The sequence below is a fragment of the Labrus bergylta genome, chromosome 6 (assembly GCF_963930695.1).
Source record: "Labrus bergylta chromosome 6, fLabBer1.1, whole genome shotgun sequence".
NCBI lineage: Eukaryota > Metazoa > Chordata > Actinopteri > Labriformes > Labridae > Labrus > Labrus bergylta.
In genome coordinates this window covers 21,084,940-21,101,354 of record NC_089200.1, presented here as the reverse complement: position 1 = coordinate 21,101,354, position 16,415 = coordinate 21,084,940, and the positions used below count along the sequence as shown (strand labels likewise).

At 42.1% G+C, this 16,415-nt stretch overlaps 1 protein-coding gene across 2 annotated transcripts; it reads left to right on the top strand.

The window, feature by feature from the left end:
* The first annotated feature begins 3,031 nt into the window (after positions 1-3,031).
* On the top strand, positions 3,032-16,355 carry ankrd24 (ankyrin repeat domain 24). 2 transcript variants are annotated; one of them, XM_065955978.1, is made up of 21 exons: positions 3,032-3,644; positions 3,920-4,050; positions 4,351-4,439; positions 4,536-4,600; positions 4,711-4,768; positions 5,024-5,094; positions 5,242-5,348; positions 5,979-6,151; positions 6,739-6,761; positions 7,557-7,673; positions 7,773-7,892; positions 8,003-8,132; positions 8,299-8,477; positions 9,207-9,370; positions 10,156-10,949; positions 11,036-11,352; positions 12,897-13,130; positions 14,319-14,495; positions 14,574-14,735; positions 14,846-14,911; positions 15,902-16,355. In XM_065955978.1, the coding sequence occupies exons 1-21, from the start codon at positions 3,573-3,575 to the stop codon at positions 15,968-15,970; spliced, it is 3,318 nt and encodes a 1,105-aa protein (XP_065812050.1). In that variant the 5' UTR covers positions 3,032-3,572; the 3' UTR covers positions 15,971-16,355. The 2 variants fall into 2 exon arrangements, with proteins under 2 accessions (XP_065812050.1, XP_065812049.1); XM_065955977.1 differs by lacking the exons at positions 3,032-3,644; positions 3,920-4,050; positions 4,351-4,439; ... (1 more) ...; positions 4,711-4,768; positions 5,024-5,094 and adding an exon at positions 7,009-7,101 and having other exon boundaries at positions 5,246-5,348.
* The last annotated feature ends 60 nt before the right edge of the window (positions 16,356-16,415 follow it).

The following is a 16,415-nucleotide window of genomic DNA, read 5'->3' as shown; positions in this document are numbered from 1 at the left end:
GGTGTCTGCATATAGGGATCATTTCTCTGTAAATAATGAATTATTTCCACAAGTTAAAATCTCATCCTCTCATCTATACTAAGCATCTTTTGGTTTTTCAGGGACCCTGCACCCTTCCTGCCCATCATACTCACAGATACTTCCATACCTTTGCAGCTTTTGCTCTTGTATCACCTTTGTATGTACCAATCATATTCCTCCTAACCCCCCTCCTCTGATACATCCCCCTTTTCATCTGCACAATCTTACTGCCCTAAACCTTTAACCCATTCAATCCAGAAACATAGAGCACACAAAATTGTTTCCATCTTGCTCAAAGTGAAAGCTAGAACTGTGTTTAAGCAAGGGATACAAATGTGTGAAAAGAAAGAAAGAAAGAGACAGGTGCACTGTCAGACTCAGGGGGTGGGGAGGGGGGGGGGGTGTAGAAATGGAAAGGCTACATCACAGTGAGAGATAATTTAATCATCTCAAGCAGACTTTCAGAAAGGAAAACAGTCAATGTGTTTTTGCATGCAAAATATACACTGTTGCATAGGAGCCAAAGATTTAATTGCAGAGGCGCAAGGCGCTGTGGAAATTAATAAGACGCCCTCATTATAAAGTGCTAAATATGGATGTGACATTTCCTCTAAACTTCAGCTTTCAGTTGTTGCTCTTTGCCAGCTGAACTGCGTCATTTATAAATATGAAATGTTCACAAACACGCCGCAAAGCATCAGTGGCTCAAGACAGTCATGTGCTGCCTGACACAAATCATTATCGGCTCTCTTTCAAACTCATGCATTTAATTTAAATATGTTCTGAATGACTGTTTCAGACGAATTTGGGGCTAGAAAGACGCTCCAAAGACTTGTAGGCCTACTGGTGGAATAGATTGTTTTAGGTTTCGTTTTCCTTGTATTTACTGCCCTCATTTGGTGGTTTGTGTATATTGCACGTATCCATTCTGAAATGTCAACATGCACCGGTCTGATTTTACGTCACAGCCTAATGAAATTGTCGAAGTGTCACCTGTCGGCTACATGACCAAGAACCGGGCAGCCCAATAGCCTACATGTAGGGTATAGATCTAAAAAAAAAAAAAACAACTTTAGGCTCAAATTCCTATGCCATCACCATATTTAATATAAAAATGTAATGAAGCGCAAAGTTCAGTGTTCATTTGTTCAGTTAGACCTATATACAACAGTAGCCTACTCATTTTTCCACTAACCTCACTTTTTCATTGCAGTTCAATGGGCTTCCGGGTCCAGGTTTTCCGTTGTTGTCATTGGTTGAACTTACTTGTGCGTGCCAATGATTGGGCTGGCAAAAATGTCCAAAGTAAGGAACTTTATCACAACCCACTGTGTTTAATTGTCGGAGTACTGCTGTGGCGGAAAACACCGACAAAATTAGAGGACGTTCGGAACGGAATGCTGCTCTCTCAGTTTACAGTCTTTTCACCTTATTGTGAATCACAGAATTACAAATCCTCACTTCTGCACACAATTTTAAAATGATACGCATTTGGGCATGTTCGAGCTACACGCGACAGACATCATCAATCATCGCCAATCAAACGCTGATCCGGTGTTTTGCGCATTGCTGATTGGTTGATATGCGACGAGGGCGGGTGCATATCCGTTGTCCTCGAGGCATCAGTGACTTCAGTATTTTACAGAAAAGCTTATGGGACAGAGAGTCAGAGACACTTACCTGAAACGGTACCCCTACAGGTAGGTGCACGTTTTGACTGCTCACTTTACACCTCTGTTTAAAGTGTTATAGTTTTATTAGGGCTGTAAGCATGCTGTTGGTTGGTACAGTCCTTATGTAGTCTATATCTAACATTTTGCTACAACCACATGTTGCCATGTTGCTGGGACAACACAGGTTTATTCATTAATAACCCATTTATAAGACACACGAAATAAGCTGTACATTTCAACCTTTTGCCTTTATCATTGCAGTGTTTGTATTAAGACTGAGGCTATTAACCCATTATGAAGAGTCTGAAGGCAAAGTTTAAAAAGAACGAGGTAAGAACCATCTTTTTATGCACATAGGAGGCTGTACAGTTGTTGTTGTTTTTTTTAAAGAAAATTATTACACCAGTTTTCTATTTAGAGGTTAGGTCACACAAGCTGTGTATTGACCTAATATCGAATCTGCTCCACATTAAGTAGAAATTTATAAAGATCCCAGGTTGTTAGTGTGGGGGTCCCTGGGTTTCAGTGTCACTGAGCAGCAGCAGGAGAGCAGTGCTGTCTCCAGACTGCTGCTATAACCAGAGATCTCAGGTAGCCTTCAATTATTCACAAGCATGCACAGACAATGAAAGAATCCCCACTTTCCTGCTGTCACCCTTAAGATATTTTGTAATTTGTAATATAAGGGTTAGGCTTGCCCACCAGTAAACATTTTTCCTGCTCAATTTATCCAATTGCTTGTTGCATTCTTGTGAAGCGAACTTGCATCCTTGTAGCACTGGGCCCATGCTCCTGCAGACAAAATAGCAGCTGATAGCTTTAGATTAAAACAAATTCAATAAGAATTAGGGTCCTGATGATGCTTTTGGCACATTTACAACTTTGTACTGTTTGTTGCTATAAGGAGAAAATCTACCTCCAGGTTTTTACATAACCACCAAAATATTGGTGATAAGGATGATCTTAAGCTGTTGAGCTAGCTGCTCAGGGGGCCTGTTTTATGTAACAGTCAAACTACCCAACTACAAAAATTGTGTATTTATAAATACATGTCCTGTAACATACGTACGAGTTTCACCCGTAACCATGTGTCAATGAGACTTCCATTTCCTTGAAGTATTTCTTACTGTAGATATTAGCTTGTTTTTGTTGCCTACGTACATCCCCTCCTCCCTGTAAATAACAATCCAAACCTGCCGAACAGAGCCAGCTCAGTTTCTCTTCTTTTTGCTGAGTCCTCACATCACACTGGCCTAGCTCTGTAACTGCGGAGGAACAGATCTACAGCACAGTGTGACGCTGCCAGGAGGGGGGGGGGGAGGGGGGGGGGGGGGGGGTACCGTACAGGACCTGACTAAAAACTAACAATTATGGAGAGAAGGATGCTCTGCTCTGGAGAAAAATAAATTAATAGGTTAGAGAAAGGAGGACAGCGAGGGGAGGAAGGAGGTGGCTGTGTGTGAGAGAGTTGCAGGGTACTGAGGACTGGCTATGTGTGTCCCGCTGCTGTATCTCTGCAAGCAACCGAAAGAGGATGACTGGATCACAATTTGGATGCGGAGAGGGAGCTTTGCATTGGGGGTCGTTGCTTTGAGGACAGCAAATAGCTGTGACACAGTGTGCGTATCAGAGCTGTAATGTGGCGCGATATTTACTTCATTAGAGGATTATAAATTCACTGGTATGTAGCTCACTCTGATGTTTTGACCTCTTAAGGGTATGTCAAAGAAAGCAGAGTTCACTGGAGAAACTAATGAAAATGTTTGCGTTTGTTATGTAGCCATGATGCAGAGTGGATTGTCAGTCAGGAAACTCAGTGGTGGCTTGGTGCTCAGTAGCTGTATTTAGTGAAGTGTGTGTAAAACCTTGCTAGCTGGTATGGATCCTCAGCAGCCTGTTTTTAGCCTGATGAAGCGACTCTGTCCTTGCTTCAGTCTGCTGCCGCTTCCAGTAGGTATTTTCTCTATCTTTATCCACCACAAAAAGATTGATCACCTTTATCCCTCTTTTTACATTTTTGTATGTCTTTTAGGAAGTTTATTGTAACTTGTACAACTTTTTTATGCATTTCCTTGGTTGTTGCACATTGTTTTTGGCTGATATTTCTGGAGGCTGCATATTCACGTGTTGTTTGTGTGTTGCATGCATGAGAAATGCATTTTGGTATCAGTTTCCATTGGGGCATTTCAGGGTGCTGACCTGTTCTTTGCCCTGGCCCCCTTCAGAGTCAGGACTGGAGTAAGAGTGATGAGAGGCTCCTGCAGGCCGTGGAGCAGAATGAACCGGACAAAGTTATGGCTCTTATCGCCAAAAAAGGTCTCTGCCCTACCAAGCTGGATGGAGAGGGCAAGTCAGCGTAAGTTGGGTACCTTATTTATCTACTTGAAGGATATGTGCATTCATTAGAAGCTTCCTTATGTATATTTAACTTCTTCTTAGATTTTACTTAGTGTACTTCTACTGTTGCTTCCTGTAAATTAGAAAAGGTGCAATTTCTTTCATTGTAAAGAGTGTAAATTAATTTGAAGATCAAACAACACTGATGGAGAGGTTAGAGTTGTACAGCTCTTTGGAATCAAATTTGATATACAAAATAATGATCCATCCTCACCTATAATGATTAAAGTGACATGTTTTGTCCTTCATCTTCTTGCAGGTTCCACCTCTGTGCATCCCGAGGGCGGCTAGACTGCCTGGAGGTCATCATCGCTCAGGGAGCAGACCTCAACATCACTGATGGAGCTGGTAGGATATTTTATTATCCAATCAAAGTTTTTTTTTATCTCTCAACCCAAGGCTGTTGAATCACACGTGTCATGATCTGCTTATAAATGATCCCAGGCTTCAGTGCCCTTCATCTCGCAGCTAAAAACGGCCAATCGGAGTGTTTAAAGAGACTCTTACAGGTAAAACACAAAATTTCAACATAGTCCGGTTGATGACATAATAATCATTAATTATCACAAATGGTTTATCTTTTGCTGTACTCTGCTGTTGCCTCTATTTTCTTTGACAGGAGAGATTAGCAGTGGATTGCACTGACACCATTGGCAGGACACCGCTTCATCATGCAGGTAACATTGACAGATCAGAACACCAGTTTGGTGACACAACACGTACTCTGCATAGTCAGAGATCCGACCGATTCGACATGGTTTTAAGTTTGTAAAGGAAACACAATCTTAATACTGAACTTTCAAATTCATCCTTAATCTATCATGCACATTTCAAAGAGCATTGATTAGTGATTTCATTTTTACTTCATACAGTACAGGCTATTCTGAATATATTGATCTGATGTTAACCATTACTCTGATGCTTTCCTGCAGCGGTCAGTGGCTGTTTGTCCTGTACAGAGACCCTGTGGGACTTCAAAGCAAGTCTGGATGTGCTGGATGAGGCAAGCTGAAAAGTTTATTTACAGTATTTTGAGCTTGGTTTCACTGATTCTTTATTTATCCTTGCTCTGACCTATCACAGTAGACAACATGATAAATTATCTGTGTTTTCGACCCTTCATGTTTGAATAATCTTGTGTCTTTGTCAGGATGGGGCCACCCCTTTGATCCTAGCAGCACAGATGAGCAGAGTGGAGCTTTGTGTCTTTCTGCTTGGTCGAGGTGCCGACGCAAACATTCAAGACAACCAGGGAAGGTACTGCCAAATGTATGATAACCACCTAGAGAGATTTTCTGCTCCTCCTCTGTGTGATAGTAAGGGTTTGGTGAGGCCGTGTGGCCACCATCCTGTCCTCTAATATCTTACTGCCTGCTCTCATTTCCGTTTTGGCTAAAGCTTTCCTAAATGAAAAAACAGAGGGTTTGACAGTGGGAGGCCTGCTGAGGCAGACTTGGTCATGAAGCGGCTTTCTTAGCTAAGCTAGAACCCCAAAAAACTCACACAGGATTATTGTCTAAGCAGATGGGTTGTCTGGGTTAGGACATAGGATGGATTCCCATAGAACATCTCTATTGGATGGGCTGGGTTTGGAAGGATGCAGGTCAAGACCTCCAGCAGGGGTCATTTGCTTTAGTTTTAACTTGGACATCAGGATGATTAGAGAGTTATCCCTCAGTTAACAGAGTGAAAAGACCAATATTTCTTCAGGCTGCTATTCAATAGGAAATTTCAGTGCCTTAGATTTGGTAAAGGTGTCCTACAAATCATAATGAAACAAAGCCTTGATTATTTTATTAAAATAAACATTTTGTAGGTTCAAACTTGTATTCAATGGCATTGTTTATTTGCTGTTTAACTTGTAAGTTTATGATATGTTGTAAACAGGTCTGCGTTGATGCTGGCATGTGAGAGTGACAGTGTTGAGACAGTAGAGGCTCTACTGAGAGGTGGGGCCAACACACAGCTGGTTGACGCTCTTGGACACAAAGTCATGGACTACAGCGTAACCACTGGAAACCAAGCCATCATGCATATGTTGGAGAATGGAGCACCTCCAGGTACAGAAGAGGGCCTGTAGTCTTTATTAAAAGCAGTGGTTGCCGTCACAAGACCTTCCCAATTAAGACGTGCTGCCCTTTAGATACTCTCTTTCTCTATTAATTAATAATTACAATTAAAATAAAGTAAGGTTTGTTAAATAAATAAGACGTCCATTTTTATTTATATAAACTGGTACAGACATAAGACACGGGGCAGCAGCGTCTAACAGATTATCAGCCCCATTGTATGACTTCTGTGTGTGTGTGCGCCGCTCTGGATCCTGGCAGTGTCTACTCCCCCAGGAAACTACTGTAATAGAAGGAAGTGGATCAGGAGGACAGCTGGGTGTGATTCTAAAGTGGGTTTAAAAAAAAAGTGCAAGGCTTCTTGTTCCACTTTTATCTCCTGAAAGGCACTGTTGATATGTAAAACACATGTGTGGCTAGTTTGAAAAGGAGATTTTTGTGCATATGGTGCCTGACCTCCTTAGTTTTAAATAAAACTTTTGAGGTTTCTACAGTTGTTCGTACGAGGCACTAATATGAACTACATGTTCGTGTGTCAGGTTTAAGTTTCTTGTGTCTCTTTCCTCCTGCATACATAGCTGCTGAGGGCGCAGACGAGGAGGTAATGTTGCATAGCCGTGTGATGGATCACTCCCTCTATCAAATGAGATCATGGCCTTCTTTGGCTGATCATATTGTGCATGTCTTCAATATGAGGTCATTGTTTTTGTGTTCTGCTTTCTTTTCATTGGCTTGCGGTCCCCATTTGTTGCCGACACTGTGTCTTATCTAAGTTCCCTCTGTTTTCCCCGTTTTTAAGTTGAGCTTGACCTCTGCTTGTCTGTGATCAACCTCCCACCCCCACGCAGCACCCCCAAGTTCCCTCAGGTGCCTCATCCATGCTAGGGGGCACAGCCCCCCGCAAAAGGAAAGCTCCTCCACCACCCCGCTCTCCTCTTCAGGTACTGTGAGAAACCTCTCAGTGGATGGAAACATTATGTACACTTTAAGTATAAATAAAGGGTACATTGACCTCCTTCGTTGGTTCCCTGCCTTCAAGCAAATGGCACAGGCTACTATCAATACTTACAGTGTATTGTGAACTATGAAATGAATCGATTTTCCATAGAAGAATTTCTCATTAACATAATGAGAAAGTAGAACTGTTACGTTCAGGATGAATCAAAATATTTGTCTCACCTTTACATTGCGAGTCCCAGTCGACCAATTAAATAAAAAAGAACCAAATAATACTACTTGACTGAAAACAAGATACAACTGTGTCCATATTGATGTCAATTTAAAAATCATCTCTTTGGTAGTAACTGTCTAATACAGCATTAGTCCTCAAGAGATTTACCAAAGAATAATGTGTCTTTAATAACGTTATTCATTCTATTCTGTCCCTATCACAAAGATCCAGGCTTTGCCCCCATCCCCAAGGCCCAGGAGTCCAGCTCCACCTGCCCAGTCCCCCAGGCTCCAGTCCCAGTTGCCTTCTCCACAGCCTCTTGAAACACAGCAACCAGCCCAGGTGAGTACGATTCACTTTCTCTTGGCTGTGCTTGCTGTTTGAACTTCATTAATATTTAGACTATTAGCGTCCCTTATTTAATGTGGTTTTCCGTGCTAGCCAGAGGATGAAGAGGTGTTTGAGGAAATACGACGGCTGCGGCTTGAAAGAGGCCGTCTGCTTCAGAAGATCAAAGCCTTGGAGCAGCAGCAACAGAGCGCCCTCTCTGCCCTGGAGGAGGTACTGTTCTGTATGTAAATGTATACCTCTGCGTTAGAGCTCTGAGTGTACGAGAGACAAGTACATTTTTGTGAAGGACCACCATTTTTACACATATATGTACAATTCAGTTGTCCACACTAAAACAGCGTCTTGAGGAGGCAGAAGCAGAGAGAGACAATCTCCTTAAGGAGCTGAAGGGATACAATGGCATTGGGACCAGTGACTCTGAGGACATGGATGAAATGTTGGACTTCCCAGGTATGCTATCTGGCTGACTATCTGACTGTGAATAAGCACTTCCAGGCCCTTAAAGAAAGCATGCATGTTTTTCCATGCATGAGTTAGTGTATTGCTTTGTGTCTAACCACATCTGAAGTACACAGATTTCTTTGTTGTTGTGGTTGCTCTTTCATTTTCCTTCTAGAGAAGCTGCTCTCCAAGCGCTCAAGAGCCTCTGCTTCCCCAGATGAGGCCACTCGTGAGGAGGACACTGACTCGGCCCACCCCTCTCTAGCCCCTGCAGACCCAAAGATTGTTGCTGAACTGCGCAATCAAATAGAGGAACTTACCTCACAGAACTCTGAGCTAGTTCTCAAAGTGCAGGTAAGGTCATGAGAGTGAATCATGCCAAGATACAGACATAATGTTTACACACATAGGAAAAAAATCTTGAAAGTGAGATGTTCATTAAAAAGCACTCAAACCTTTTTTTTTTCCACTGGTGAAGTGAACAGTTTACGGTTCGTTAGCTGAAGATGAAGAGACTGGTTCAGAGATGTTGAATGTCCCTGACTCAAGCATTAGTCATGACCACTTTAAGTCTATGACCGTGTTCTCTGGTACTCTGCTGTGTTAAGGCAGTGTTCACACAAGTATAAATAGAACAGGACAGCATCAGATGCAGACATGGGGGCATATTGTAGACATACTTCACTGAATGTGTTATTCTGGTTTGAGCAATGAAGGATGATTTTTTTCTTTAAATATTTAGTTGTATTGCTTCTCATTCAACTCAATAAGAATAGCGGTGACTGAGGCCAAGACTGTCAGTTTAACCTGCTGTTTGAAAAGAGAGTCAGACAAGAATGTAGGGCAGTTATATGAGAGCAAAGAGGGTCTGAGTCTGTGCGGGAAGACAGAAGTTAAGTACTAACTAAAACCTCCTTCTGAGAATTAAATGACTAAGACTCCATAACTCATATTGACGTAAGTAAACCAGGGAGTACTATTAATGGATTGTTTAGCCAGGGGGTTTGTATTCACTTTAAATTTGAAATAAATCAATGATGAAATAAATCCTTCATCACAAATTTACCTTCCTCCCGTGTTCAGATGCTGGAGATGTTTGAGAAGGATGACACAGACATGTTGACTTCCAGTTCGGACTTTGTGCCCCTGGTCCAGTACGAGACCCTGAGGAAGGAGTTTGAAGACCTTCAGGAGCGTCTCTCTCAGACCCAGGCTTCAGAAGAATTGTCCAGTGTGGTCGAGGAGTGGTAAAATTGCTTTGTTTATACATTCAGGCACATCTATGACTAGAAAACTGAAAAAGCCATTACAGGTCACATTCATTTGAACTCATCTGTATTAGTTGAGTCCTTAACACGGAGATGTGCAAACCTTTGCTAATATCAGTTGTAAAATCTCAGCAGTATCTGCTCAAGGCCTCTGTCAATGCCATTTTTAAAAATGCTGAGCATTTACATTTTCCCTGCAGCATGCAGGAGGCTGAGGCGTAGGTGCAAAAAATGAAAGCATGCCATCATTGATTTCTATGGGGGTCTTGGGTTGATATTTCTCATTTTTTAAACATTGTTGTTGCTGAATACCTGCATAACAAAAGAGTCTAAAATAAAATATTTCTTTTTTAGGTTTGAGTAAAAATATTTAGTTGTGTTTAATTTTTATATTTTACCTTAAGTAATGTTGACAAGTTTTTGTATGTATATCAATTACCGGTAGTTGGCAGCAATAAAAAAATGCTAACATTATTTGATTTTTCTTTTCTGAAAATTAAGAATTTGATACATTTATCCATCTAATATATTGGTTAAAAGAGTACCTTTCAGTTTTTGTACTGTTAATTAATAAACAAATGCCGGTTGATAAACTGTTACCTGACAAAAGTATAATTAATTAACTGATGGTATTATTACAAAATCGGTCAGTACACAAATGACTCCTGGTAGTGTTATGGTTTGATTTAATTTAGGATATTCTCATGCAAGTTTGTTTTTAAGAAGAAAAAAAAGGCCTCTGATGATCTTGTCTTGTTCTGCAGTGCTGATGAGAAGTCTCAGAGTAGGAGTTCAGATGCAGAGAGTATCAAATCTTTGAAGGAGAAGCTGCGAGGCCTTACAGAGCAATTGGCGTCCTCCCAGTCAGAGCTGGAGGAGCTGAAGGAGCAGATGCGCCTTGGGGTGCTTTCAGTGGAGTGTGGTGAGAGGGATACTGAGGTGGCAGGTGGTGGGACTGAAGTCGTGTCTGGGGCTGCAGAGGAGGGTCCCAGCCAAGAGGCACAGCAGCTGAGAGCGAGGGTGACGGAGCTAGAGGAGGAGCTAGCTAAGAGACGGGGCGAGGCAATGGTCCAGAGCAGCCAGGACAGTGACACAATCAAACAGCTGATGGAGAAAGTGAAGGAACTCCATGCTGCTCTGGCCCAGAAACAATCTACAGGGAAAAACGAGAGAGACGGCGAAGAAGAAGAGACTGAAACAGTGAAGCTCCTCCGAGCAAAATTGGATGACCTGGAGGCAAACCTGGCAGATAGTAGGACGTCAGCAAAAGAAGTAGGAACGGCAGGAGAAGGAGATCGGGTCCGACGTCTACAGGAGCGTGTGGCAGAGCTGGAGGGGCAGCTGAGAAAGAGTGTGCCCCGCTCCGAGTTGGAGGAGGTGCAGGTGACTCTGGGGCTCCAGTGTGAGCAGCTTGCCAGGGAACGGGCGGAGGTTGCTAGAAGGCTCAACGTTGCTCTCATTGATCTGGAGAGACTCAGGCCTCCTCCAAGAACAGAGGAGGAAGAAGAGGAAGAGGAGGAGGAGCATTCAGAGAGCTCGGAGCCCTCAGTTATAACAGGTGTGCTACTTTAAGTAAGGTTTAAAAAAGGATAAAAGACTGACTTTCTTTGTATTTTCTTAATGACCACGCTTCTGTCCAAATAGATCCCTCCAGATGTTCTCTGGCAGCTGTAAGAGAGGAACTGGAGGTGGCGAGGCAGGAAGCGTCCCAGGCCCTTGACTGCCTGTGTGCTGAACGAGAGGGTCGGGCACAGGATGCCCTACAGTTGAAAGACGCAGTGCCTCTGTCAAAGCATAAGGAGGCGCTGTCTGCAGTTTCAGAGCAGCTGGCTCAGACTTTGCAGGAGCTCCAGGAGGAGAAGACCCTGCGTCGTCAGGCTGAGGAGCAGGCTGCAGAACTCGAGGCCAAACTGGAGGTCATGCAGGATGCTGTACCTAAAGGGGAGCACGAGAAAATCAAGGTCAGAATGGGAAATGTCAGATCTTATAATAAGACTGATCTTGGGTAGTATTGGAGTATAGGGGTGTTTGGGTTCTTTTAGAAGATGAAATATTCCTTAATTTCATGTAAGGCCCATACTTTACATAAGAAGTGGACATTCCATATGCTTTCGAAAGTGAAGCCAATGTGGGAGTGCCATAAACCTGCATTCTTTCTAATGTGGCCGGCTTGGAACTGGAAAATTGTATTTATTCAGAGGAGGATATGACACAACTTCTAAGATGGTTTATATCCTCAGTAAACTTTTCCCCTTTGAGAAATAGTCCCATTTAGAGAAAATGAGACAATACGGCAGCATGTGTTTGAATGTGTGGATAACTGTGACAAGTAGCTCACAAAGAGACCTGTAAGTCAGGTTAGAGACATAACAATATGTATCCACCCTGTGGTCCGAGGTGGTCATTTCAAACTCAAAGCTACAAAATGAGGAACTTTTAAGATACAATATGTAGAAATAAAAAATATACTCACCCTATGTTATATATGTATATTTTTGTTGAGTACTTACATTGCGTACTCAACGAGTACTCACATTCAGTATTCAAACATTTCCAACAGTTATCAAAGCCAGAGAAATCCTTAATTTTATTGTTGTAATGGGGCATGTATTGTTGTGGCTGTCATGACAGACACAACATTTGTTGCCATGAAAACACCTGATGCTAGTCAAAGACTGCTACATAAGGGAGTAGGAACTGCTACTGAAAGCTGCTGTACTTCTGCTGTATTCACTGTTGTGATCAAAACATGATGTATATTATACTTGCAAACTTTATCTTTACGGTAAACATATTCTCTTCCTCGTTTCCATTTTCACCCGTTCTTCTTGACTACAGTAGGTAGTAGGGGGTAGCAGAAAGAAACATTCTCATGGCAGCGGAATGTACATACTGTGCGTTTAATGGCAAAACTAACTATGAATAATTGGTGATATCAAGGTAGCTTTGTTCACTTCTTTAATACAGTCAATGGTTACACCATTTCACAATGAGCTCCTGCATCCTTAATAAGTTATCCTAGTGGAAAGGAGGAGATGGAGACACACCAGTACCTTGTGTTAAAATGGCTGCCCATTATGTGTGATTTAGTTTTCAAAATATAAATGACCCATTATGAAGAAGCAGATTTTAAATGGGGAAACATTATCAGCCTGTCAGCTAGTAGCAGGTATTTGTTTGCTGATATCAAAAGGTTGTGTAGGTAAAATTAAGAAGGGGACAAAAGGTAAACTGTTGATGACTAATCATTGATTTCCAATGAAAGCAGAGAATATTATTGCAGATAACAGTATGTTTTTCTATGACAATGCATATTATGGTAATTAATTGCCTTTAAAATGTTTAATTATTTTAATTATGTGAGTTAATATGTTTGAGGGTTTTCTCAGGCCTGTTTAGGAGCTTGTGTGTTGTTTACATATTGCTTAAATGATCAGCATTACAAGCAGAACATTTCTGTTTTTGAAGAGGTAATCATGTAATCCTTTTGCTTCCTGCTTCTCAGGCAGAGCTCCAGCACTCCCTGCAGGCCAGTGAGAGCAGTGCAGCAGCAGCTCAGGAGGCTCTGAGTGATAAGGAGATGGAGCTGCGAGAGCTGAAGTCCCAAAAGGCTGCAGAACAGGGTCTGATCTCTAAGGAGGACCATGAAGCTCAGCGGCTCTCTTTGCAGGCTGAAATCAACGCCATCACGGCCCGTTTCAACGATCTCACTCGCAAACATGAAAAAACCTGCACTGAGGTAAGTGTGTTTGCATTTATGTGTGTACCTTCTCAAATCCCTTCTAATGTTGCATTAGATCTTAAAGTTGCATTAGATCTTATTGTGTTCACCACAAAGTGAGTCGTGTTCCATGAAGGCCTCTTTATGGCCTCTACATTATTCATATGTGTATTACTTTCTCTTTTCAGTGCGTCCCTCTGTTTCATCAATCCCTGTGAATCCTGTATGTGCCTACTGAAGTACTTTATATGTGCATTATAAGCTCCTAATGATTTTCTAAAAATAACTTCCCCATTAACTGGGTAGAGGCAGTCAAACTTTCACCTTGTAAACTGCGTAAGGCCCCGTGTCCACCTAGCGATTTTTCCGGGCAGAAAAGTGCTTGTTGTACGCTTGGGAGTGTTTGTGCGCTGTTTCTATGACAACAGTTGGTTGACAACGGCCGCTGTATGACCGACACGGCTCGGTTACTTTATGCTGCATGTTTTTATATTTGAGATCGTTCTTTACCCCAGCAGACACAGAGCAAAGACAATGTGAGCACAACATACCAAACGTAGGAGGCTAAAATACAGGGAATATCATACATTTTGAAAACAGCGCCCCTGACGTCAACAGTGCCTTTCTGAAAAGTTGTTAGATTTTCAATTTGAGCGCTCGGAGCGGCCACACCAAAACGGCAGAGCGCTTGAAAAAATTACGCTGGGCGCTGCGCTTTTCATCCAAGTGTTTTTTTTCTGCTGCGAATCCCTCTACCCATTGAAAACAACTGAAAAAAGAACGCTGGCGCTGAGAAAAAAAGACGCTAGGTGGACACAGGGCTTAATCTTTTTTCCAACAAATTAATTATGGGATATGATGACTGAATATTTATTTTAAAAACATCTCTGAGATGACCACATATTGTTTCATGTAACATTGTGCTGGGAAGGGAGGCTGTATTGTCATAAAAACATACTACTCTGATTTTTTGCAATACCTGTGCTTTTGCAATAAACAGCACAGGTAAAACATCTAACATTCATCCATTTCTCTTTTTTTCCTGCAATAATGTTTTTATGTCTGCATTAAATTGTGAATATTACTTCCTATTTAAATACATGGTTCTGACTCTACTTCTACATAAGCAGAAGGCCTCTGTTTTTGAGTCATTGCATAGATAGATTTTCCTTGCTGTGGTGACAGGTTGCTCTTATACTGGTCTAGGTGTTCCAGGTGCAACGGGATGCTCTCTTTAACAAAAGTGAGCGGCAGGTTGCAGAGTCCCAGCTGGCCACTGTGCAGCAGCAGCTAGCCGAGTTACAGGCCAAATCCAGCCACATCCAGGAGCTCCACAAGGACATCCAGGAATCCCAGGGCCTGGTCAAGGAGAAGGACCGCAAGGTGAGGGTTCTGCTCCATAAGGTTCTGCCTTTAAATTACCAGTGAGTTTGTTGAACTGATGTGTCTGCCTGTCTTCAGATAACGGAGCTGTCTAAGGAGGTGTTTCGACTAAAGGAGGCCCTGGGAGCTCTGTCACCTCCTCTGGGCATCACCTCCTCAACCTCATCCACTCATCATGGGAACCCAGGGCAGCAAGTGGCTTGGCAGAACAGGATTGCCATACTAACACAGCAGCTACAGGTGAGGAGAACATAATAAAAATACTTTTTCTTTTTTTTTCAAAATTGAAATATACAGATACGTATGAAAAACTCCAATCCGTACATGACAGTAACATTTTGTCTTTGCAGGACTGGGAGAGAAAGCATAAACAGGTGGTGGCTATATACCGCTCCCATTTATTGGCAGCTGTCCAGGTCAGTTAAATGTGCACATACACGCCAGTGTGCAAAGAGAGACTAAAATCTTTGTTGTTAGAGGAGGGGGGGGGGGGTCTGCATGTCTGTTTTAATGAAATGTGCTATGAACAAATAGCTGCACTGCCAATAAGTCTGCTGAATTTGACTTTGCCCCTGTCTGTGGAGCAGACAATAAAGAGTGAAAATGATCTGTCATCCATCTCTGCTTACCAGACAAAGTGGATGAAATTTCAGAAGAGGTGCAGGGGAAAGGGAGATCACTTTCATCATATTCCACAACCAAGGTGTAGACATTAGCGTTTTCTTTTTGTCGTGTTGGTTGTAATGAGAGATCATTCAGGTGTCGTTGACCTTTAAGAGAACACCGGCAATTTAGTTGCTTCCTCTGCATACTTTTTGGCAAGACAAGTTTTTCTGTGCTGTTTCTTTCACACCAGTCATTAGGCCCTCATCTGGTCTCTGGTCTTTGTATTTGAACCTTACCAGTCTGATCTCTACTTCTGATGCACCTGGCTTTTATCAGGGAAGGCAAGGTCCACGTTTTGGGGTCATTGACCCTCTTGTTTCTGCTATGTTGAAGCATTTTTTTTTTTCAGTTTGACCCATTTTAAGGTGTCTGGTAGCAGTGAGTACAGAGTGTACAAGATCACAGAATTACTTTTGTTTCACCCAGGTAGAGGACTGAAGCATCACTGTTGATCAGTAGATTTATCAACTTATTGGTTCATTTGGCAGATTTGAAGTCCGATCTAGGGACTGGCATCGGAAATTATCTTAGGCTATACATTCTGTAGTATGTGGCATCAGCTTACTTGCTGCATACTTGTCCCTATATAAATAAACATGAAATAAAGACATTTGGAATTACTGTTTCCATTGGATACAGAGTCCAAGACAAATTTCCCTACGGTGACATTAACAGTAACTTTAGTAAATGAACCAATAAAGAAACTGCATTTTCCTTTATTGTTTGTCGTTTCCTTTCAGGGCCGAATGGATGATGAGGTGCAGGGCCTACTACTCCAAATCTTGAGAATGTCACCGCCGGGACACTGAACCTTAAAACATCTGAAAACACTCTCCATATCCGGCCTCTATACAGGTCAGCGTCAAGCTGCTCCTGCACAGCAGCTTGTAATGATTAGTATCATGGAGAACTTGTCCGGAAAGCCAAATACTTCTGATCTGTGTTAAGGCATAGCTGCATGTGTACATTACAGTAACCTAAACAACAACCTTAAGGGTAACCAGACAGTGAAAGAGGAGCTGTAGAGTGCTTTCATGGCTGGAAAACTTTAATTACAGCAGCCTGTAGTTAAGGTTTTTTTATGGTGGTAGGAGGGGAATGTGATTTGAGTCTATATTAAGAAGATAGAAATGATTGTGTGAGATGTCGAATGTTTTATAGAAGATTGTTTTAATAAAAAAGAAAACTAAGTTACTCTACTGTTGATCCTGTTTTTTTAACCCTGCTTCATAAACTGGTTCTCTAGGTTACATC

Excerpts from the sequence above, each read along its gene's own strand:
- ankrd24 (XM_065955978.1), top strand. The coding sequence starts at position 3,573 with ATGGATCCTCAGCAGCCTGTTTTTAGCCTGATGAAGCGACTCTGTCCT. Across the intron at positions 6,152-6,738 it reads GGAGAATGGAGCACCTCCAG|CTGCTGAGGGCGCAGACGAG; the intron begins GTACAGAAGAGG and ends CTGCATACATAG. Across the intron at positions 14,496-14,573 it reads TCAAGGAGAAGGACCGCAAG|ATAACGGAGCTGTCTAAGGA; the intron begins GTGAGGGTTCTG and ends GCCTGTCTTCAG.